Source organism: Betta splendens, chromosome 19 (genome assembly GCF_900634795.4).
Source record: "Betta splendens chromosome 19, fBetSpl5.4, whole genome shotgun sequence".
In the NCBI taxonomy this organism is placed as follows: domain Eukaryota; kingdom Metazoa; phylum Chordata; class Actinopteri; order Anabantiformes; family Osphronemidae; genus Betta; species Betta splendens.
Window position 1 is genome coordinate 15,425,598 of NC_040898.2, and position 25,450 is coordinate 15,451,047.

The 25,450-nt window shown below is 45.8% G+C and overlaps 2 protein-coding genes across 2 annotated transcripts; both read left to right on the plus strand.

The window, feature by feature from the left end:
- Positions 1–12,183: 12,183 nt before the first annotated feature.
- On the plus strand, positions 12,184–16,771 carry kcnj16a (potassium inwardly rectifying channel subfamily J member 16a). Its single transcript, XM_029133698.3, has 2 exons — positions 12,184–12,308; positions 15,118–16,771. The coding sequence occupies exon 2, from the start codon at positions 15,128–15,130 to the stop codon at positions 16,343–16,345; it is 1,218 nt and encodes a 405-aa protein (XP_028989531.1). The 5' UTR covers positions 12,184–12,308; positions 15,118–15,127; the 3' UTR covers positions 16,346–16,771.
- A 2,895-nt stretch (positions 16,772–19,666) lies between these two features.
- kcnj2a (potassium inwardly rectifying channel subfamily J member 2a) lies at positions 19,667–24,108 on the plus strand. Its single transcript, XM_029133697.3, has 2 exons — positions 19,667–19,807; positions 21,170–24,108. Exon 2 carries the CDS (start codon positions 21,381–21,383, stop codon positions 22,662–22,664), a length of 1,284 nt encoding a protein of 427 aa, XP_028989530.1. The 5' UTR covers positions 19,667–19,807; positions 21,170–21,380; the 3' UTR covers positions 22,665–24,108.
- The last annotated feature ends 1,342 nt before the right edge of the window (positions 24,109–25,450 follow it).

Here is a 25,450-nt window from a genome sequence, read left to right on the forward strand (position 1 = left end):
TGATTCACTGTTTACATACGACTGTCCCCACAGAGGTTTTGACCACCCAACCACAACGCCCCATGAAAACGCAGGGTCAAGACATCAAAGACTGTTTCAGGATTATTCCAGTCAGGAGCATGAAATAACACTGTGGCAAATACAACTGGCATGGCAGGCACAGTGTCACTCATCCGTTTGCATTCTGCTCCTAATCAGATTGCTTAGAAACGTCCAGAATTAAACCCGGCCGCTGCCTGGAATGTGGCTTCACGGTAGCACACGCAGGGCAACACTGTTTGTTCTCCTGCGGTGCTTCCTGAGCTTCTTACTGCTGCCGTTTGTGAATGAACGTGAACTTAAGGAACCCAAATAAACTACTCGCTCACTGAAGGGAAGGGAGTTTCATCCTTCCATACAAAAACTTGGATCATTCTTGGCTTGGAAAGATACAAGAGCCTGATCTCATAGATGTGATCCGACGACAAGCACGAATGGTTTTAAGCATCATAAGGTCTTCATCTGTGACTACAGCCAATGATCTGAGCAACTGAGGGAACAATCTTTCGTGACACCACTCATAATTAGGCAAGTTGTCAATGTCACGAACCTAGAGTCGGTTGTGACTGTGATACAGTTTACCTGCTACTGTAAAAACATTTTAATTTGCTATTATATTTGTTTGTCTAACACTGTAAGTATAATGATCACTGATATGGGATAAACAGCATAGGACTGAGTCAACGCGGCATTTACTGCCTTGCCAACATTCCATGGTTCCACTTGAGCTTTTCAAGTCATTCCACAAATTCGATTTATTTAAGGAAACCTGAGCAAGTTAGCGGCTAATTCTCTTTCATGAGAAAATCTCTGCACTAAAATAAAAAAGGAAAACAATCCTGTTGCCAATCAAAATGGAGGTCTGCTGCTGCAGGAGCAGCTGCAGTCAGGACTCTGCTCTGAGTGCTGGCGTTCCTCTGTGGTGGAATGGATGGTGAACATGGAACCAGCCACCGGGACACGATTTGGCTCCTCTCTAACTTGGTCTCTGCATGTCAGCGCCTTTAGATGTGCACGTTTTTAAGGTGTGTTGTGCCGCGCAACGGTCTGTGGCCAACAACTTGTTCCACGGCTGCACACGACATCAAACAACTAGCATTTTAGTGATAAAAAGCAGTTTTGTAACCTGGTGATGAGCCAACGTTATTAGACTCAACCGGCTGCGGTTTAACGGTAAGACACTCGTCACAGGTGGACGAAATCCAGCTGTTGTCATGGTACTGAACCAGCAACCAAGGGACACAGGATGAAGAAGATGGAAACCGATAGAAGAGCCAACTTACCCACAGTTTTAGGGTCGTCTGGCTGAGATGTGGGGAAATGGAAATATGAAATACACAACATCACGCATTTGTGTGAGGCCATGAGTGTGTTCGCGTACGTGAGAGAAAGACGGAATGAGATGTGCATGTGGAGGCATCTGGATCTGATCAGCGTTTCCCACCGCACCGCCTGGCTGTGTGGTCATCCTGACTGTTTGTATGCTCCATGAAAGCGCTGTGACATAATTTGTGCGTTGTCCATCTGTACGGCCGCGTTGGACTTCTACAAGGATCTTAAACAGAGCGCGTAGATCAAAGCCACGCTCGTATAAAGACGCGCCTCATTAGACGCACACAAGGTGAGAAGATGAGGAGGAACAAAGCGTGTTGAGAAGCAATGACTCCAATGTTTGTTCTCAAAAAGTGAAAACAAATTGAAATTGAAAACCATCCTGCAAAACAAGACGGTCACGAGAGACAGGAAAATATTTGTGGGTAAAGTAGCCGTCTTTTCCCATGTGTTGAACTGGAGAATAAAATTCAATTAGGACTTGACTGCTGTCAGTAGGAGCACATGTAAACAGATGGGGAAGGCCAGCCGGGCCAGGTTAGGCGGCTTAAACAATTCTATGACTCAGTTGCGTGGCCTTCCAGCCGCTGAGATCCTCACTCATTACGTGTGGCATGGAGGGAAAACACATGGCAGCAACGCGCCTGGAGAGTAGAGGCGAGCAGACACGCGAACGGATGCCGGCTGGCCGCCGGCCTCTGGGACGCACGTCTGGATGCCTGGACGTGCGTGTCTCTGCATTTCATTTTTCACCGTTTATCTGCCGGCAGCGTGGCCTTTGAGGTCCGGCTCTTACACCCGAGCTACAGATGGATGCTAACTAGCAGCAGAGCTCTGGCTTCCCACCCAACGCAGACGCCCATACCAGACGAGTGCATCACCCCTGTTTGGAAAGAATGAACACATTGCTTCCTAATGTCTTCCCAATGGGTGCAGGTATTTGTGATCTGCAGTGGAATAATCCGACAACGTTTTCCTGCTCACGAAATCTTCGAATTTGAAGCCTTGTCCTTCAGCGGGCCTGATCCAAACTAGTGGCCTCCATCGCAGCGTTTGTTGCTTTAACAGCGAGTGACCCGACTCGGTGGTTCCTCCGATTAGTGCCCAGCTGAGATCAGACACCAGGCCTCAGCGAGACCACTCCATGGCCACTTCTAAGACCCTTAAAAACATGCCCTTTACTTGTTTTTAAGAGTGTCAGTGACCGAGTGAGTGGAAACCATGCAGACTCCAGACTGTGGCTGCAGGGGGCCAGGATGACGGCCTGTGGCAGGGCAACGTATGGGAGGGCAGGGTGTAGTCACGCAGGTCGTGGGACCATCTGTCCACTTTCAGAGCCTCCTTCAGGCTCGCTCACAACGAGACATGCAGCACCACCATGCAAATAAGATAATAATAGTTTTCATTTGTTTGTTTGTTTTTTGAGAATGAACTGGGAGGAGGCAGAGGACTGTTTGGAAATCTCAGCTGGAAGAATAGTTTTGTTCCAAAACACAACACGAGCCAAGGAGTTCTGAAAGCTACAAACCTCTGCAGCTGATTGACCGGAGCACACGAGGCTGCATCCAATGCTGCGTTTAGGATGGATGGTTCTATCACACGCGGCGTTCACACACACTGATGAGTTGTTTGGTTTGACTGCAGTGAAGCAACAGCTCAGCACTGCCACCGTCCCCCGTTACGTGAACTCAGACACTAACGTGAACAAAAGAACGACGCCCCTGGCTTTGTCTTAACTGAAGACGTCTCCTGGTCAGAGAAGCATGAAGCCTGTCGTTTCTTACGTCATGGACAGTGTGTGGCTCATCTATCCCCATCACCCTCTGCCCTTTCCTTCTGCCACTCCCTTCCTCACCTCGGCATCTTCACCACACACTCCGTCCCGGTCAGCCTCTCATTATTTTCACCCACCAGAATGTGGACCAGCTCCACTTCATGCGAATAGAAAACCACAAGTTTTGTTCTGGCTGGACAGAACCCAGCCTCAGTCAGTACACTCGTATCTCTGCTCCCTGGACAAACCAAATCAACACATTGAGAAAAGAACAAACGCGGAGAACAGGCAACAAATTGCTTTTTTTATATCCAAAATCAGAAATTAGGAAATGCTGATCATTTAAATAAGATCATTCACAATAAGTCCTGTAAGTGAGATTGCTCTATTTGCCTTAGTATGCTGGCGTGTGTCCACCACATTATGAATTTCCTGGCAACACTTCCCACGAAGCCTGGGCCCAAACACAGAAGTGACCAGAGCTCTATAATTTAGAAGCACCAAGTCATGAATGGTTGGTAATGTCCAGACTCAGAGTATCAATGGAAGCAACAGAGTGCTCAGGAAACCTGATGGTTCTGGTCTTTATTATTTATTTTTTTAAACTATGAGTAAAATTTGTGTGAGCTTTTTTTTGTGAGGCGACTACACGGTTAAGGTTTGAACTGCTCGACTCACAGTTCAAATTACATAACTATGTAAAAGAAGCTGAACTGACCTTTAAAAGAAATGAAAAGCTTGTATCAGTTTCCCAATGAATACATCAAATGGGCGGATGCAGCGCAAGTTTCAGCTTCATAGCAAACGGGATGTGTTTTCCTATGTCACGTCTCATGTGGCTGTTGAACAATTAGAACCAAGCCAGCTGAGCCAAATAATTGAGTCCAGCCCTGAGTGGGAGAGTGAGAAAGAGAAAGCTGAATTGATTTATACATTGATACATTTATAATCTGAACAGTCAACTATTAAACTACAACAGAAGGCAAGGATTCAATTAAAAAGCGCCCTTGTGAAGTATTACTTCACACAATAATGTGTCTGTGGCCTAATAAGAAACACAACCTAATAAGATCTATAATGAGATGAACACTTAGTTCTTGCCTCAAGCATTTCTCTGTTCTCCTCCAGTGGGTACGATTTACTATTTGGTCCTTAGTTCAAAGTAGCAGCAGTAAATTCTTCATAGAGACAGGACAGAAATAGTGAACTGTACCCTTGGTATGACTTAATTTTCCTCTACTATTACTTTTATAGCTGCAGATTAATGCGAGAGGAATTGGAACGCCTTCAAGGTTCGGTCCCGACCATTCTGCACCTCGTATCCCGTAAAGCTGAAAGATGATTAATTGTTTTTTTAAGGGCACAAGGTTAGAGCATCAAACAGGTTTAACCTTCACCTGAGCAGGACAGCAGCCAAAGCTTAATACAGAGGACATCTGATATAACCCAATGTGCAGTTTCTCAACAACTCATGAAGCAGAAGGCCAGTTACTACTGGAGCCTCAAACCAACAGGCCACAGGTGGCACCATGTTGCTAAAGCAGAAGTGTGGCTTTCAATCGTTCCGTCTCATTCAAGCTGAAGGTCAGAATCAGGATTTAAGAATGTATTAATGGCCCAACTGGAGTGTGGGAGTTCTATACGACATCACAGTCTGAGCAGCTGAACCACCTGACAAACCCGAGGAGCTCTGACTCTACCTCTGCACTGCTACAACTACAACAAATGAATGTCTCATGTCCCAACATGAGAATCTCAGCAAACCTCTCCGGCCGGACCTAAACTATGAACTTCAATCAGGTAGTTTCTAAACACCTTCTAAGCAGAGGGGACTAAAACCGAGCCGAGCACCAAGACAGCGAGGACTCAGAGCAGTTACGGTTAGGGCCTTGTTACACACCGTTCTGCTCAGCATCAAAGACTAGAACACTATTCAAGTTTGGGCCAATGACGATTTCCTCGTTGGAGTAGAAGCAGTTTGGGTGATGTTGAGCTGGGTGTTCATGAGATCATACAGGTCTGCAGCTGCTAATGAGCACGGAGTCGCAACGTTCATAGATTCTAATAACTCAACCGGTGCGTCTGCAGACATGTACATGAACCAATCACCAAAGCTGTGCCAGAGCGTTCGCTGCTCACGTTCCTCATTAAACTGGTCACAGTCAGCTTTGAGGTGTTGGACATGTACAGTAAAGGCGCACATTCATAACATCTCTGCTTCTACAAAGGTTAAGAAGCACATTAAATAGTGGTGCTCATTTGGAATATTGTGTAACATGAATAAATATTGTGCAAGCAAAGACTGGATAATGTGTGGATAATGTGTTGGGAGTGATTGAGTGAATGTGGGAAAATATCATGGAAAATATTAGCAAATCGGAAAATGTTACAGGTAGTTGGAATACAACAGATATTGTAACAATATAATGGATGCTGAGGTTGTGATGACAAATCTTCCAGAACAACATGAAATCTTGCTCTTTGCTCTCGCACACACATGCAAGCGAGTGCACACTGAGGCCCGTTTCGCTAATGAGCTGGTTTGGCTGCAGTTGAGTTATGGGCATGAGCGAATGGTGGGACCTCGCTGCAGCTCAGCCTGGGAGAGTGTACTGAGTGCACCTACAGCCGTGGGCTGCCAGCTCCTGCAGCGTCTGACCCACCGGACAGAGACCATGCACAGATGACCAAGCTCCATATACTGTAGTCTGTTAGTCAATCAAAAGATTTCACAACATGAGAATCAAAACTTCTCAACTTTGTACAATGTTGGGAATTTAAAATTTATCATCTGGGAGTGAGACACTAGTACCAACAGTTCTCTCAAAGACCAGAGGAATAGAGCATGGTACTATACACGTAAATGAAGCCTAAAGAGCTGGTGTCATCCTTCACTCTAGTCCCTTTCCTCTCATCTCCCACCACAGGGAACAAATCAAGAAACACAGAAGTGAAAGTGACAGAACAACAGAGGTGAGCAAAGCAGCGGGTGAGTGATTGTCTGCAGCTGTGAGCTTAGTTGGGGGGAATAAATCTGTAGCCACCATCAGAATTTATCCATAAAATTAACAGCTTACCAAAGCCACGTGTGTGGCTCTTTAAAACTGCCTAACCTACAGAACGCGACTGCGCTCCAGCTCCAGATCAGTGACCTGCACTGTCGGTATTTATCCCATACATTAGCTTGACAATGCTCCAGAACCTTTAAATGCACCCAGGGTACAAGAAATGGACCAATCAATCTGTTTAATGAGGCTGGGTGACTTCATGGAGATGACGAATGGGCAGAATATGGTCCCGCAAAAATGCTAATGCTAATAAAGGTACAAATTGCCTGAGGTTGTAAAACGAACCTTCATACTGGGATAATGTGGATGGAGAAAGGGATGGAGGATAAAACAAGTTCTGATACCAGAGAGGTTCTGAGCAAAGACTCGTATGACTCTACGTGGTCACATGTTCACCATCCTCTCTAAGGTTCAGGGTTTTAGCCTAAATGCATGGGAGTGTGTGTCTCTGGCTGGATAATTCTCCAGGAAACCTGAGGGAGGAGGTAATTAAGCTATCTGTTGTCAGAGTTGGGGCAGAGCTGCGATGCTGTTGAGGGTTTGGGCTCAGCTGGAGAAGCACAGTGTTCAGAATTAACAATCTTCTTCAGGATCTTCTTTATCATCAAGTAGGGTTCAGAAAATGCTTTGCACAATGAACATCTAATAATGATAATAATAATAATAATAACAGACTGTGAGGAAGTCACTGAGCTGCAGGACACGTCCTCCATCCAACATATTTGAAGGCTGCCCTGTATTTTGATCTGGACCAAAGCCGCTCTCCAAAAAACTAGGATTCATATGAGGTCATGAAAATGGAGCCACAGCTAATGACATTATGAGCGAAGCCACTGTAGAAGCAGGCCCAGACCACTGCGGAGGTCGTCTGTACCAGCTGGCTTTGCACCTACAGCCGAGGATCTCTGTGCTCATCACTTGTCCCATAAATCTCAATGCCTTTCAGTAAGTCTTTATAAATATTCCTTTGAGAGACATATTCACGCAGGCTGAGGTTCCTCTTCACTTACACAACTCAACACCCACTTCAGTGGTTTCAGAACAAGAACATAAATCCCCTTTATTTTCATTTTAACTTGACTGGAACGCGCCTGTCTCGGTTCACAGAGTGCTTGCGCTTGTTATCCAGCTGCCGGACGCCGTCCAACAACACGTCGCATCTCAGTGCTTCTGTCTCTTCTGTCTCATTTCCAATGCTCAAATCAGATGTAGATGCTACACTGGTCATTTTCAGGAAGCAATAACCAGCAGGTTCTCACCTCGGCTGTTTTTATCAGTGGCCATTTATGAAAGGAGACTTGGTCGGTGCTGTGTCCGTTAAAGTCCAACAAAGCGAAACGAAGATGGAGTTTGAAACTAAAAATAAAAGGTAAAGCTGGGATGTCGGGTGCTGACTCAACAAAAACTTGAGTGGAAACGCTGACAAAACCAAAGAGCCTGGATTTAGTTACAGGCCATTCTCCTCCACGTCAATCTACAAATAAATTCCAAAGAATTTTCCAAAGCTGTGGGGGTGAACGAGGAAAGAAAGCTGAACTTTAATTTGTCTTTCTCATGCTAAACGCTTTTACACTTCACTTTAGCTAGATTTAAACTAATCAATCAAATCCATCGTTGTTCAATTCAAGAGACTAGACAAGATGTTCACTTCAACCTTTTCTCATCGAGACGTCCATCTTTCTGCTCAGCAAACAAACAAGCAACTTTTCGCCAAGTGCCCTCACTGTGTCGGGACCGGACCCACATGCCCTCACTGTGTCGGGACCGGACCCACATGCCCTTGCCGCTGTGGGGCCGGACCCACATGCCCTAAAATGTTTCTGGAAGTACACAATGAAGAGACAACAAACTGCTTTTCTTGGTCGCGTTACATATTTTGAATTAAGGTTTAAAGTAAAACAAATGCTAAGAGCATCCCCATGTTTGGTTCCAGTATCTTCATGAACTCTTCATCTGACACGTTACTCTGTAACCTTGAATTGTTGCTTCAAAAAGAAAAACTTTTTTTTTTCCAGAGTAAAAACATAGGAGAATGAGTTCACATCTCATTACGCTTTTAGAGCAATGTCGTTTTCCCAATCATAAACCTTGGCACAGACGGCAAAGCAACTTAGAGCCAGAAGGTTCTAGAATTGAAATTTCTCAAAGACTGTGGTTTAAGTATGGGCGAAACAAGCAGACTTCAGTCAGATGCTTGAATTTCAGCCTCATGCTAAGATTTGAACTCTCGCTCTGCTGTCAGTCTAATTGGAAACTCTGCTGTTGATGCTAAGAAGAGAACAAACCTAAGACCACAAGACAACACTTGCACATATTTCTCATTCCAGCTTCTCTAAAAATATCGACCAAGACAGTGCAAAAGGTGAATGATTTCATCATCCTCTGGCATTAAAGCTTCATAATAACAACTGACATAATTGTGTAAGAGCAGAATCCAATATGTTGCTGAAGAAACATTGACTCAGAGCGAAGTCTGAGCCACAACACGAGCTGAACGGTAGCTGAGCTGAGTTACCACAGGCCTGCATTTATGGAGGCGTTTACACTGCATGCATAATTGCCAATAAAGAACACAAACAAATGAAGGAAACGATTCCTGGTCAGTCTCAGACAGGTTGATTTTATAGATCCAGATCCTTTGGATGGCACAGCAAAACAGGGCTTTATAATGCATTTAACCTGCGATTAGAGATCTGAAGCTTTAACAAGTCCATTTGATCGGATTCACGTCCTAAAGCAATAGAAGCTGGATTATGAAGCTGAGGCCATGTGTTCCAGAGTCATGTTACTATGTGATGGAGTAGGACACGCTTTTGTTCCATTTAGTGGAAAAAGTGCATTGACCTGTTTGGGTTTATGACCGATTCATCTGGAAATGAGATCCACTAGTATCCACTAGTATGCAGGTTAGCAGACGCCACAGTGACAGGTGGACTTGTTACCTGAGTGGCAGTAACACGTTAGAGTAATACAGGATTCATCATCTGTGCCCTCAGGCAGTGAGTAGACACGTTGGTTCAGAAACAGGACGTGGCTCGTGGTCATGGTCTATCCCTGTGATCATCAGCTGCCTCTCTACTTTGTGCTTAACATACAGTAGAGAAGAGAGTTGAGGGAGGAGGTTGCATCCTGTGCTGAAGTATGCGTTGCATAATTAAGATGAAAGGCAGGTTTGCTTGACAGAATGTGAAAGCAGAGGCAGGACATCCAGTCCCGTTATCCCCGCTCATTATCAGGCAGCTGAGTTGCAGTGAACCAAACATCAGCAGCTGTTAAGCAGCCGACGAGCTTCCTACTCCAAAGCCGTTTGTTTGCTCGACCTGCCTTCAGCAGGGAAACACTGGACCGTCTCACACGAACACAGGCGGCTAATAATGCGGGGATACACACTACAGGCTCACACACGCTGAGCAGATGAAAGACGCAGGCGCACGCAAACACAAACATGCTCACGCACACACAGGTCGCAAATGTAAGGCAGGAAAAATGCTGGATTTACCACCGGGAATTCCTGAGAGGACACTCGGGGCCCCCTCATCCAAATACACTTGAATGCATCTAAAAATAAAATGGAGTTAGGGCTGGATGCAAACCTGCACTCATCACAATGTTGGTTGATTGGACAGGTAAGGCCTTTCTATCAGTGTCCACATTTATCTTTCCTACTGCACAAAAGGAAGAACATCTGAGCCAGTGAAGACTTTTATCAATTAATGTCATCAAAACGGTGCTTGATCAAAAAGAGCTAGAAGTGCAGAAATGCTTCTGGAATTAACCACTAAATAAATAACTAGTCCTGCTCCTCAGATGAGCTGAGGCTCAGTGTCCAGGTGTGATGGTTATACACAGGCCTATTGATATGGACATTTTCCCACCAAAGTGGGCAAGCGTAGGATTAATTACAGGAGGTCCGATCTCTGACATGTGCACGTTCAGATGAGCAGGTGGTTTTCATCAGGGTCACAATTTGTCAGATATTAGAATGTGGTGGATCCGACTTGGAGCCCACATTAAAATGAGTCTCAGATGAAAGTGTTCCCTATTAGTGTGAAACCCGCTACCTCAGTTCACCTTTCCTGTGATAAAACGTGCTTGTCTGGTGAAGACTGCGCAGGCGAGCAGCCTGGCTGAGCTTTTCTTAAAAATATCTTCTTAAAACTTTGGATGAATCCCTGCTGAGACGCAGCCAGTGTCTACATTTCACACCCTGAAATCTTTCTGGCATCTTTAATTTTGTGCTTTGGCTTCGTGCTCACGCGTTTGATCCCAGCTCTGTGTACAACACTGTGGCCATGTATTTTTGTGGATCATTTTTATTGGGAACAAATTATTTCTTTTTCCAGGAAATGAGGCGATTTGTTATGGGTTCAGTTCTTGCTGAGACCCCTGTTAATTTGCACACATAACACTTTAATGCACACGGACACTTGTACACACACACTAAAACTAGTTCACCTTTAAAAAATGCAGTTAGGTTCATAAACATAGACTGACACACATAGTCCTAGACGCCCCGAGGACCCCCGCTGCTCCAACTAGAATGAAGGAAAGCGACTCGTTTTGTAGGCTTTGTCCTCTTAGTCGGCTGATTTTGCAAACCTCTCGATGCCCTGTTTTCCTTCCTGTTACTATCACTGCACAACACTGGAAGGAGTTCATGATTTAACAGTCCATAAACTCTCAATCATACTCATGGTTAAAGCTTAGTGAACATACACAGGTCATTAAAACGCAAATAAAGCGAATAATGAACACCTTCTACACTTGGTTCAATGCAAAGAACACTTCACCTTCCACCAGACCACATGTGGACAAAGACGACCCCACAAAGACACAAAGACAACAGTAATATCCAGCCTTACTGACTTCAATCATCATGAAGTGCTTTGAGCGCATAGTCAGAACCCACATCTGTGCCTTCCTATCCTGCTACACCGGGCACACTTCAATTTGTCTATAGGAGAACTTGAGAGCCTGCTGACAGGTGGTTTGGGGACTGCAGTGCAGTGTCTGTGCAGACAGCAACATCATGGGAAGCAGCCTTCCCTCTATTGAGGACATCCATCACAGACTGAGCCTATGAAAGGCAAAGAGCATCATCAAGGACCACAGTCGCCCAGCAGACAGACCTGCTACCATCCAGCAGATGTTACTGCTGCTGGATGGTAGCAACAACAACAACAACAGCAACAACAACAACAACACACACACACAGAGCAATGGCACCTCTTAAGATGAGGCATGTGTCAAGCTGCAAGTCAACAGCCAGTTCCTCGAAGACGGTTTGTTGGAAGCAGTAAAACACAGACAAGAGTAGAGATCCAAATGACTTTAACAAGGGCCTCATGATTTTTTTACAAGGGCTACAAAAATTGATGCAGGACATCTCAGAACACACTGCATCACTGCTTGCTGTGTGAGCCCCTGAGCACCAGAGCCCTGGTCTGAGCATGTGCAGAAGATGAAGCCGATGAGCCGTGGGAGGCATGTAGACCCAAACTTGGATCTCAAGACTTGACTGACCAGGATCCAAGTGATGCCGCTGGAGGTCTGCTCTGACAAAAGAGGTTGGGCCTAAAGCCAGCTGATAATCAACACAACATGCTGGTGAAAATCTGTTCAACTAATCATCAAGTTTGGTCATTGGTGGGACTGCAAAGGGTCGGCTACTAATGTTAGCACCAAGTTAGATTCTTATCCTTCTGTTCCCAACATTGGGATAATAAGGACTAATGATCCCAGAGTATTTAATTTGCACCATCATCAGTTTTATCACAAGGTTCACTTTGTTTTAAGAGCAAACATCTGCAAAGGTTCTTAGGTTCCCATTATCCTCATCTGTGAACTGGTACACCGTTGTTTCAACACTAAATGCTTGGGTGCACTGTATGTACACACACACACACCCACCTGTGGGAGTGACGCCAGGCGATGCTGCAGGGAGGTGTTAATGCGTCCCACTTCGCAGCGGGACGCCTCACTCCAGCAGGTGAGTGCGAGTGAGCAGCCCCCGTGACAGCCATTCAAGCCAGGTACCGACATTCCTGCAGCAGCTTCAGCTCTGGGTACATTTTGGTTTTATTCCCACAGACAAGGTAGGGTGTGCTTTACTGTATCTGTTTAGGCATAAAACCAGTGTTTCATTTATCTTGCACTCAACAACTGCTGCCAGACTGTGTGAGCCAATGAGACATCAACTTTCTTGGCCGTTCGACCAGAATTTAATTAGACATTGCAGGTTTTTCAAAGGTGTCACCCTGAGCTGGATCAGAAAGTGAGGCAACAAGTCAGGAAAGGTTGTGCACGACAGAACAAAAAGGTAATGTGAGCTCTGTAATACAAGGCTGGTATGGGAAAGAACTAACAAACACAAAACCTAGACATGGAGAAGGTGACAAATACAGCACGATCAGGTGTCACAATGGATTCTGAGATTCATAGAGATTAATACAGTATGTAGTAATATAGTACAGCTTTAAAGAAAGGCAAGATGCCACTGAGGTTCAGAAGCGCTGACACAATCTAAAAAGTCTGTTTCATAAATATGTGACTATTGATCGTTGAAACAGAGAGCCGTGCAAGTATCTGAACGTCATGTTGGTCCTGGTCAGACTAAAAATCAAACTGTCTGTTGATCATCAACAAGTGACTCGTTTAGATTTAGTGGCAAACCAAGCTCACAGCAGGAATGCTGGAAAAATCCAGCGTTGTGTTTTTAAGTGCTTCCTTTGTGAAATAGGCACTCACACGCCTCTAGTTCACTTAGTCCTTTGAAGCCTGGATAAACCATTAACTTTCAGAAGCAGACGGCAAGAACGTGAGTTCTTGGACCTGAGTTGGTCTAATGGAAACATAAAGTCAATGCTCTACATTTTAATAGACAGGAGGTCCAAGAAAAAACACTCGGTGAGATGTTGAGGTTTGAAGGTCATCAGAGGTGGCAGACAGCCCCAGGACAGAGCCGCGACCAGCCACCTGTGTATAAGTGTCTGTTCCACTGAACCGACGATGGGTGACACAATGTCATTTGCAGTAAGTGAGCGTGTAATGGAGCTGTAAGTGCCTGGAGCAGCGGAGGAAACAAGCTGCTGCCAGAGTTGACCCGGTCGTCAGCAGAGGATGACGGACCTCTGGTCTGACAAAAGAACGACACTAATGTTAATGTCAAATCTAACTAAATTAAAAAGGAAAAGCTTTGGACCAACGCTCGGTGTGTGTGAACAAAACAGGACGTCACAGGAACAGAGCTGCGTGTTTCAGGGTCCACAATGAAGACGGCTCAACACAACACAAAGCGTCCATCAAAACACTGCGCTGCAGTAATTTCTGAGGCTAAAGTACACAAGACATTTCTCTTCGGTCTCTTAAACCACTTAAGAAGATTTAGTGAATTGTTTTCATGGGCTGATGACGACCTGACGCTATTAAGCAAGAAACCAGAATTGGCTGAGCAGCAGGACAGAAGTACAGATATCAGCAAAGCTGGAATTATTTCATACAGGAACCAAATTCTGCCATTTGATAAACTGTATAAAAATAATTTAGAGTTGAAACAACCTACAACAGTCATTTAGTGTGTAAGAAGCTAAAACTACCAGCTCCTGCAGATACAGCAGTTCTCCAGCAGGGTGCTGCATCTCTCCCTCCATGTCAGGCTACTTAGGAAGGTTTATGGGAAGCTAATGGGGCCTCTTTCTATGAGCTCATGGAGTGAGCTGCAGGTTCTGGCAGCTGTGGATGGAGCCCACTCAGATAGCAGCGATTTGTTTGGGGCGTAGAGGATGCTCTCAGTGGTTTGGCTGTGATGGATCCTATCTGAGGCGCTTCCTTCTTGGCCTCCCGACAGTTCTTTGACCTCCACCCACAAAAAAAAAGGATTCAGGCCACTTGTTTGGAAAAGCAGCAAAGTCAAGCACAGTATATTTGAGAGATTTTTCTGCCCAGCACCTGAGGCTGAGAAACAAAATCCCGAGCATTAAGAATCACAAGAGCAGCGGGAACAAAAGCAGCAGAGTGAGGGTGGCTTTTACTGTAAATCTCCAGGCAACTGTCGCAATCTGATTAAATGTATTGACACAATACAAAGACACAAGGATGAGAATCATATATGGTAAACACTCCCAGATTTCTATCTTAAAATAAACCTTCAGAGCAATCAAAGCACCAAATTCGAGGACAAACGTGAATGAAATTATGAGCGTAACGGAAAAAAACAAAACGGACACATTTCCTGTTTGTGTCAACAAAGCGGTGTTCATTACGTTCCTTAACGTGACGCTGCAGAGGGAAGGCGCCCAGAGTCAGTGATCAGCCAGTGTTTGGTACATGAAAGACTCCGCTGTTAATTGTTTCCTATAACAATAATATCTGGAAGCAAAGGTGGAAAATAGACATGACTGTTTATGTAAAGGTCTGATTCCAATCAGAGCAAAGAGGGAAAGTGTTTGAATCTTCTACCGTTTATCAGAATCAGGAAAGCTTTATTTCCAGGTCCTGTAGAGAGCACTTTACAGAACTAGGGGAGAGTTGGGCCACAGCTCAATAGACTGACTGCAGAGGGGAAGAAGCTGTTCTTGTGCCGCGAGGTCCTGGTCCTCTGGTCCGGATGGACCGAGGGGAGGGGCAGGAAGCGTTCATGTCCTGGGTGAGAGGGGTCTGCTATAATCCTGCTGCACACATACAGCTCAGAAACCCTTCTGCTTTCAGTGGCCACAACAAATGCAGCCAGCAGCGCCGCGATCGATGCTAAACTGTTAGTGTGCGTTAAGTGGGTCAGAGATCAGACGCCTTTCAGTCGGTTCTGTCTTCTCTCTGTTCTAATGAGGTTCTGGGTCAGCTGAGCTCACATGTATAAGGTGTCATGCTCAGCACACACCTAAAGTCTCCTTTCTGTTTTTCCCACAGACTGTGGACGATGAATAAACAGTATACGTCTGTGAGCCACATTGATGACATCACCATAAAAAAGCAAAATGGGCCTCAAGCAAAAAAGTACCGCTACATACGCAAAGAAGGAAACTGCAACGTGGTGTTCCGCCACGGCCCAGAGGAGTGGCTGCTGTTTGTCACCGACATCTTCACCAGCCTGGTGGAGATCAGGTGGCGCGTGATGTTCCTGATCTTCGCGCTGTCCTACATCCTCTCCTGGCTTCTCTTCGGCATCGTCTACTGGGTTATCGCGCTCGTCCATGGCGACGTCAGGGACAGCACCAACGGCCCCTGCATATTTGAGGTGCGCAGCTTCACAGCCGCTTTCCTCTTCTCGCTGGAAACACAAACCACCATTGGCTACGGGTTCAGAGGAATGTCTGAGAACTGCATGGTTGCCATCGTCCTGGTCACAGTGCAGGACGTGCTCAGCTGCTTCATCGACACCTTCGTCATTGGCATCGTTGTTGCTAAAATGGCCTCGGCCAAAAAGAGAGCTCAGACGGTCGGCTTCAGCAGCTGCGCTGTCATCAACCTCCGTGACGGGTTTCTGTGTCTCTCCTGGAGAGTCGGAGACTTTCGCAGATATCACTTGGTGGAGGGAACCGCTCACGCTCAGATCGTCCGTTCAACAGTTCACGCCTCGGGAAAGGTGGACGTGACCTACAAAGACCTGCTCATCCAGCAGAAAGACGTCGCCCTGGTCACACCCACCATCATCTTCCACAGAATTGATGCAGGCAGCCCACTGTACAAGATGAATTATGTGGATCTTAGGAAGGGAAACTTTGAGCTGGTGGTGTCTTTCACCTACACTGATGACACTACAGGCATGCTGCATCAGACCCGCACCTCCTACTCCCCAGATGAGATCCTCTGGGGTCAGATGTTCCAAGAGATGATCAAGATCAGTAGGAGGCACTACAAGGTGGACTACACGTTCTTCAACCTCACCACAAAGGTGCCGGTGCCCGAGGTCAGTGCCGAGGAGTATGACAAAATGCAGCACTCCCCTGAACATAGGAAGCCTTTCATCAGGTCCTCTCCAGCACAGCAAAGCGACCAAGAACTCCTCAAACCCCCTATGGTAACTGTGGAACTTGTGAGTGACACCCACCCAGAACCACATGCTTCAACATCTCAAGCAGAGGGACAACAAGTCACTCTGACTCTGTCAAGTGATATTGGGAATACAGAAATATAAGAACAGCTGGTTTTAGAGGATCTAGAAACGACGTGACAGCATCACTAAAGATCTAAGGACTAAGGGTCCACCTTGTGTTTGGTTGTAAAGGTCCTTCTGTCCGATGTTGGCCATCAATGAGGATCAACACAAGAGGACATGACATCATCCTGATCCTTTTTTAGGTTCATCAATCATCACCATCATTTCCTAGTTATGCTTATAACTCTGGCTAGTAGATCAGTTGAGGGGGGCAGTTATTTTAAAGCTTGCTTTTATTTGTAGTAATTCCTGGAATGTTAATTAATTTTCTGATGAAGCCTGTTGAAAAACATTGGCAGAAGAGCATCTGATGTTTTTGAATCTGTAGCAATTTACTGTACTTTCCTAATAGTGTGGTTGTTCAAATAAAAGGTCTGTTAACAAAGTGAGCTTGAAATGCATGGTTTGCATCCTCACTTCCTCTTCTGCGCTTGCTCGTCTGAAAAGGAGGGAATCACTTTGAAGTAACCAGATGCAGCTTAAAACGTGCTCCTGTGATGAGCATCGTTGCCAGATCCTGTTAAAACAGGTCTTCCTTTTAAGATCCATATAAAACAGATCACGTCGTTGCAGAAGTCAAGACACTTGACAGGGAGGATTTCATGTGACATTTGATGCCGTTTCTCTTCCTGTGGTTTACCAGGCTCTGTTTCAGTCCGCTCTCCCCTCAGCCAGTCTCTGCATAGACCTAACTAACCTAAAATCACACTACGCGCTGCCCTGACCCCCTCCTGCCCTGAACACAGGACTTCCACAGCGTCCTTAGGGTTGGCCTTCCTCCACTGTCCTTTGGCTCCTGCAGAACAGCTGAACATCTATGTTTCACACTAAGACAAACACGCTGGACCATGATATCCATGAGGGGTCTTTTCATCTCACAGGTTCAGGCCGTTTAGCGAGTCACCATTTCTTTCTGGAACGGCGCCCATGAAGCTGGACTCATACAGAACCCCTAGCTAATCAGTTACATTGAGTTGTTCAATGTGTTCAATCAACAGATTTAAATTAAAATTATTTTGCTAAATATACACAGGTAGCCACAGTGACTAAAGCGTTCTCATAGTCATCAAGTCCTACATGCAAAAAACAACTGCAGAAATAAGTGAATAATTGATTAATGAACTTCATCATTGTGATACTGTCAAGAAGATGCTGTTAAAGACAAGCCTGGAGTGGCAACTCTAAGTGAACTGTCCACCGGTCAGTGCACATCACAGACTTGTTCAGCCACAAAGATCAAAACCCCACAATAACCCAAATAATGTCACCAACTTTCTCTATGCAAACGTTTCTAGGCCCATGTTTAACTTGGTCATTACAGGTTACTGAGTGCAGGCTGATGGGCAACAATAGTAAATACTTTGAGCCTCCAATGCCTCCATCCTGGCATCGAGGAGCTTTTGGCCACAGCAGTTTTAAACAAAGCCTGACTTCACGTTTTGGAAGTGCCTCCGTGGTGCAGCTAACCTTGTTTTTTGAGCAGTCCCTTCCAGCAGACGTTCCCAGTACACCCATGTTTGGATTTACCAGGTCTGTCTGACCTCTCCTGCTTCGCGATCCAGTCCAGTAATTATGTAATAATGAACAGTTCACAGCTCAGCTCCATCCAACCTTAGCTCACGTCATGGTGCTTAAATGTGTCAGTATTTACCTTTTACCATCCTTGGAGAAGGCAGTTTTCTGTTTGTTCTCTTATCAAAATGATTACAAACAAAGAACAGATTCTATGATATTTTTAAAAACTTAGGCCATGAGCCAATGACTCATTTATTGAAACCAGATGCTGAATTTGTTTTCATTGTTCACACTGGCAAAAAAATAGAAATATTAAAGTTTCCATAATTTCAGAAGCATTAGATTAAAAACGGATGAGCTGATTAGTTAACAGGAGTATTTGATAACCATGTAAGTTCTTAACAATATCCCCCTAGTTGGCCCCATGTCTCTCGCATGCCACCTCTCTTTTATGGTCGTGTCCTGTGTTGGTTTCATTTCCACATACTGTAACTGATGGCTGGAGGAACGTCTGGGACGTTTGCATGTTGTTCCCGTTAGGTCTAAACTGAGCATGAACAGGGGCACATTATCGCACAGGAACTCAGAGGCCTTTACTCACCCTACATTAATTCACCTAATGAGCATTTGAATGCCCCCTGAAGACAGTGAGATTAGCTGCATGTTAAGATTCAGACTCACTATCCTCCCTCATGCCTGCTGCTCCCAGCACAGGGCCCATCGCTGGTTAAATCCAGTCTCCAGCTCTCCACCTTGTGGTCCCCACGCAGCACTGGTGTCCTGCATGCAACACGCTCTTTATTGCTGGAAATTGGGCATGGAAAGCAAACACACACAAAGTGCACAGTCCACTGACACAGGTGGTCCCAGCTAAATATACGTGCTGCTATAAATAATCAGGACTAAAAATAGGACTTCCTTCTCTGAAGAACACAAAGCTGCGAGGTAACGTTTATCATGAATTAGTAAGCAGGAAGAATCATTTAGTCAATGGCTTTAAGTGAACACGGCTACAGTCTGGCTTAAAATTATAGGGCAACAGATGCATAGTCTAAACATCTGAAGCAACTTGATAGCTCAGTGGAGAAAGACAGTCATATCATAATACAGGCATGTGGGCTTTTATTGAGTGAGTCATTCTTTCCGACAGAACACTTTTTCCATACCCACATTAAAAAAATAAAGATCTATAAAAACAATAGGCATCGCAAAAGTGAGTGCGATGGGCAGTTGTGCAGCTACTGTGATCAGCAGGTGGTACCAGTCACGTACTGGGTATTAATGAAAGGCTAAATTACTGCTCTGACCTCGAGCTGAAGGAAAAACATCATTTCTTCCTCACTTTGTCTAAAAAGCCACAACTTCACTTTCCCTACTGTAAAGGTTAAAACTCTGCTAAATTCAATTTAAGCCACATAAACATCTAAAACGTCAATTAAAAGTCGCTAATCGCGTCCAGATGCAAGTGTTTGGAGGGAAGCAGCCGAATTTGATGCTTTTCTGACGTTTAATTGAGTTTATTTTTTCAGCGTTTGAAACTTTTCCTGTTTAGTTTAACCCCTAATTTCGATTGAAGTAAACGGCCGATTAGTGTCAAATGACTGGTGCTGTGTTGTGTTCACACATCAGTCGCGTCGGTCAAAACACGCGAAATGACACAAAGCGCTCGCTTTCCCGTCGCAGCGCGTGCGCCCTCGCCTCCATTGGCCCGAAGCGCGGCGGAGGCGGGTCGCGCCGGTGCGTCCTCTATTAAAACGCTTTGGGTAAAGTCAGCGCGAGGCATATGACGGAGACCGGTCCTCTGGAGACACGAGACAAGTTTGACACTTGCTTTTTATTGGGCTCAAACAAATACCGAGCGCGCAGAGACACCGGAGGACGGAGAACGTGTGGATTATATTTCACCGGTCCGCAAATGAGCAGCAGGTAGAGGAAACCGTAGCTTTAACGTGCTCTGCTTTCTTAGATCACGCTTCGGTAAACGCTGTGCGCGTCACTCGGCTCGTATCAGTCCAGGATCCACTTCCTGGGTTTTACGCGCGCCTCCGCGGCCGCAGCTCGGATGAAGCGCCAACAGTTTCCAGATCAGGAACCCTTTGGTGTCGCTTCATATGCGATGAGTTCTTCTTTGTGGCCTGAGCTGGACGTGGAGGGAGCACGTGTCGCTCTGAGGGGCGTCAGAAGCCTGGTCCTTCTTCCCTCGCACCTGTTAACATTTGTCGCAGGCATTTGGAGAACTCTCATCTGCTCCTCAGACTCTGCACTGATGTATTTCAGGGTTTAGACGTTTTGTTATGGCTGTGGTCACATTCCTCTCCTGTTTCATACAAACAGACCTCTGAGCTGCATCTGATTTTCAGAACAAGCATTAACAGCTGATGCACTATTTACCTGAGGCATAAGGTGAGGGAAGATTACACACGGCTCAACAATGAGGCGTTGTGAGCGAGCGCACGTCCCTGGGTCACTGGGTGATGACATGCTGCTAAGCGCAAAGGAAACTATGCCTTTCAAGTGGTCTTCATGTAAAAAGCCTGAGATTTGCATCAGCTGCTTTTTACTTTCTGCAGGTGTGAAACTTGGATATGACTCAGCAGTCCACAGCTGTGTTTACTCTGCATCTGTGACACCAACGCTGCTTTCTAGTTTTCACTGTTCTTAACACAGTTTGGACCGTGTTGCTAGGACGGTGATGTTGTAGTTGTGGAGATCACTCAGACGACAGACGTTATTACACCAGAGACTAGAAACCGCAGGGGGCTCCGTGAGAGTCAACACACATCAACAGGCTGAGCTCCACATGTAGCATAGCACATCGTGAACCCGTCAGACTGACAGAGGCACTTCTGTGTTATGAATGTGTCGTCCTAAGACAGATGTTCCTAGAAAGCAGACGCTTAAAATGTGTTTTGCATATTAACGAGTGAGCAGACAGATAATAAACATTACTGCCTGAAACCTCCACTGGAGTTTGCCTTAGTTCAATTAATGCAACTTTTCTTTTGTGTATTATTTCAGCAACCACATTTCTGCATGTCTGAACTTTCCCTGATTCTGCAGAACCACTGAAAAACATCCAGTCCAGAACAACAATGTGAACAGAGCTCAAATGTTCAGAGCTAAAAATGACTGAATTAAAAACTGCTGGCACAGGCTGCACACACATGTCACTCAGCGATCACTAGTTTTTAACTTGAGCCGATTTATTACAACAACTGATGAAAGTGACATTAAAGCTGTGAATGTGACTTGTTCTAACAGACGTGTTCCGTCTCTGGTCTCTTGCAGCAGATCAACTTGATGAGGTCCACTCATCTGACAGAGGAGGAGTGACTACTTCGTCCTCCTCTCGTTGCACTCGGAGCCCGCCTCCTTCTGTCACCATTTCCTCTCTGAATTGGTTCCCCAAAGCGCTTCAAAACTGTTTCTCCAACGCTTTTTCCAGAAACTTTTTCTGTTTTGTAAAGCAGAAGCAGCCCAGCCCTCCCAGTCTGAGGTGATGGGAAGCGTGCGAGCCAGCCGCTACAGCACTGTGTCATCAGAGGAGGAAGGCATGAAGCTTGCCACCATGGCAGTGGCCAACGGCTACAGCAGCGGCAAGAGCAAGGTGCACACCAAGCACCACCCGCAGAGCAGGTTCGTCAAGAAAGACGGCCACTGCAACGTGCAGTTCGTCAACGTGAGCGAGAAAGGTCAGCGCTACCTGGCCGACATATTCACCACGTGCGTGGACATTCGCTGGAGGTGGATGTTCATCATTTTCTGCCTGGCCTTCCTCCTTTCGTGGCTGTTCTTCGGCTGCGTCTTCTGGCTGGTGGCCATCTTGCACGGCGACCTGGAAAGCGAGGGCCAGAAGTGCATCTCCAACGTGAGCAGCTTCACCGCCGCCTTCCTGTTTTCCATCGAGACCCAAACGACCATCGGTTACGGCTACAGATACGTCACAGACGAGTGCCCCGTCGCAGTCTTCATGGTGGTTTTCCAAAGCATCGTGGGCTGCATCATTGACGCCTTCATCATCGGTGCGGTCATGGCAAAAATGGCGAAGCCCAAGAAGAGGAACGAAACTCTGGTCTTCAGCCACAACGCCACGGTGGCCATGAGGGACAACAAGCTCTGCCTGATGTGGCGTGTGGGCAATCTGAGGAAGAGCCACCTGGTCGAGGCGCACGTACGAGCACAGCTTCTGAAATCCCGCACGACAGCAGAGGGGGAGTACATCCCCCTGGACCAGATGGACATCGATGTGGGCTTTGACAGCGGCGTCGACCGCATCTTCCTGGTCTCCCCAATCACTATTGTGCACGAGATAAACGAGGACAGCCCCTTTTACAACATGAGTAAACAGGACCTGGAGAACTCCGAGTTTGAAATCGTGGTGATCCTGGAGGGCATGGTGGAGGCCACAGCCATGACCACACAGTGCCGCAGCTCCTACGTCGCCAGCGAGATCCTCTGGGGACACCGATTCGACGCTGTGCTCTTTGAAGAGAAGAACTACTACAGCGTGGACTATTCCCGATTCCATAAGACATACGAGGTGCCGAGCACTCCTTTGTGCAGCGCCAGAGACCTGGCAGAGAAAAAATACATTCTCTCCAACTCCAACTCGTTCTGCTACGAAAACGAGTTGGCCCTGGAGAACAAAGAGGACACGGACGAGGGCAACGGGGGCAGCGTTGGGCCCGACGGCACTCAGACAGACAACATCTCAGAGACGGAACACAGCCAGGCCACGGTGCCGCTAGAGCCCCGGACTCAGAGACGAGAGTCCGAAATATGACTGTGCACACATCAAACCTCACGAGATATTTTGCTTTTAGAATCACGTGCGCCCTAAAAGGCAGCACAAGCTGAGCCCGGTCTTGGGCGGAGGACAAGCTGAACGGTACTGCTGTGGAAGAGCAGCAAGGTTTAAAACTCTGTATGTGAGGTTGAGCTTTGACTACACACACAGTATGACAAAACGCAGCACTAGGAACCAGTTCCCATCAATAAGCACTCACCGATTAGGGAGCTACGACGACAGTGGACGGTTTGTTGAGATGACTTGAAATATTGCAGGCATGTCACGGTTTCTCGCTTCAGCATGTGCAAGACGCTTCCAGAAAAGCAGACGTTAATGTTCTAAAAGGTATGTTCAAGTGCTGCTAGAACATTTGGTGATAAAGTCCTCAAAGATGCTTTCATTGTGACACTTGACTGAAACAGAAGGTACAAGAGTATTTGTTCATGAGCTGGTCTCATCGTAGACACAATAGTCTGAATCAACTGAACCGTGTGGGGAAGACCGGCCTTTAGGAATTCCCTCTGACTTGAACACTGAATTTCTGATCTTCTGCTTCATGCTTTTGGTGTAAAGATTTGAAATTATGGCTGAAATGTAAGATGTCATGACACGTCAAGACAAAAGAACTAAGGAAATGAGAATCTGAATGTTCTTAAAAGTGCTGCTATAAGTGTTGCTTCTCTTTTTGATAAAACAATACCAAAGAGTATTATTTTCATAGACTGTGGCTGAAAACACCAAATTAGAGTTGGTACACAGACGTAGAACATTTAGGAGCTTTAACAAGGTTTGTTTTGTAACAGCACATGTACAGTTTTGGTTTTGTTTCTGACTCGTATATTGAGCCACCTCATCAAGCCTTAATCTAGAAAGTCAAGTCATGGCTTTACTGGAGAATCACAAGTTCTGCTGAAAGGTCAGCAACACTAATGCATTAAGGCTGCTTCAATGTAAACTACTAAACACATTCTTGAAAGCAAACCTGCTTGAATAGGTTTGACACATTGTGTCATGAAAAAAGTGTTTAGCAAAGAAAACGAGTCGTCCTTCCCAGTGTTATGACTGGAGATGGAATCACATCTCCAAGTAAAACATTCTCAAAGCCACTTTCCCTTCTTGCTGCATGCAGACCATGGATCAGAGATCAGCCTGCTTCCTTATCAACACTACTTGACAGTTTTGTTTTAGTTGAGAATGTCAAGAAGAGAAGAAGCGTAGTTCAAAGCCAGACGTACTGTAACCGACATATGAAGACACATTTATTTCCCAGTGACAGAGGCCGCTCGGCTCCAGAGACCCTACGTGTAAATATCCCCCATTTTCTATCAGTCTTCCAAATGTACTGCAAACCATGGAATGTACAGATTTTTGTATTAATTATTACTGTACAATATATTGTATTGTTCTTTTTCAATAAAATGTCAGTGGACAATTCGAATCGTGCTGCATTGTCCTCTTTAGCGCACTTGGGGGACTTCATTCTTTAAATGTGCAGATGTTCTTATGACTAAGAAATGAAACTTTAGATGAACTAAAGCTACAAGTTCAAAGAGCTTGACACTGAAACGAATTATAGATCAGCAGATTAAGGCTGTTCTACCTCAGGTCTTTAGGAAGAACCCAGTAGAGTAAATTCACTGGCTTTTAGAAGATCGAAAGTACCCGATGGCCCTGCTGCATTTTTGCAAAGCGTGAATGATCTGGACCTCATTCCACCAGAAAAGAAGCTGTACCACTGGTTCTGGTCCGCTAACCTGAAGGGTCTCCTCAGTGACAGACGCGCTGTGAGCACTAAATCACAGTTCATCATTCACAGACTGCAGCAAAATTCTCTTCCCTAATCTTTAAAATACTGTAACTAAGAAGACGTCCAACCAGTCGATTGTGCTTCACACTGGCTTGTAGCTGATGGACTTCAGGGCCTTCTGGGCCTGGCAGTGACACAACTAAGGCGATGGACACAGGTTTTATGGAACAGTAGATGCTCCGTTTGCTGATCGCTGAATGTACAGAGTCCCAATGAGCAGCCAATCCTGTCATTTTAGATGGGTTCTTAGAAAGCAGATAAAGAGGAAGGTTTTCCTCACGCTTGTCACATTCAGCCTCGTCTTCCACGGCTCTGCCTCTTCTCTAAACTGCACAGACGTCAACACGACGACGCACAATGGAAAATTCCTCGGTTTACCGTTAAGGAAGACTGACGCTAATGTCAACTTGTGGAGTCAGTCCGAGCTTTGAACGTGACGCGTTTCATTCATCTGACATCAAGCAGTTACAGCATCAGATTCATCTCGACGATCACAAGACGGGAAGAGAACACGAGTCCGTTGTTTCAGCTGCTCCTTTGAATCAGGTTCTGTGCTTCATGTTTCCTGAGACTTCATTTTAGAATCACACCATTCTGTTCTGGAAGTCAAGCATCTCGGAAACACGACACAATGAGGTGACATGGAAACAAATTCACCTTATTTATTTTCTTGTAAACAAACGTGCAGAAGGTGGCCCTGGTTTGTTCCACACGGGCGCCGCTGGTGGGAAAATCACCAGCTACCTTCCGGTCACACCATTTAATATTGCATTTATTTATTGAATTTTAAATTTTAAGTTGTGACCAGGAAAAGCACATTGAGGTTACTTCCTGAGCCAAAGGAAGAATAGTGGCACATTGTTAAGCGCTGGGCAGCACGACTGGGCTGCGGCTCATACTGCCGTAGGTTCAATGTTCCTATTGTGCTACTTTTAACAATTAAGCTGCGTATCACACAGTAAACTTCCAAAGG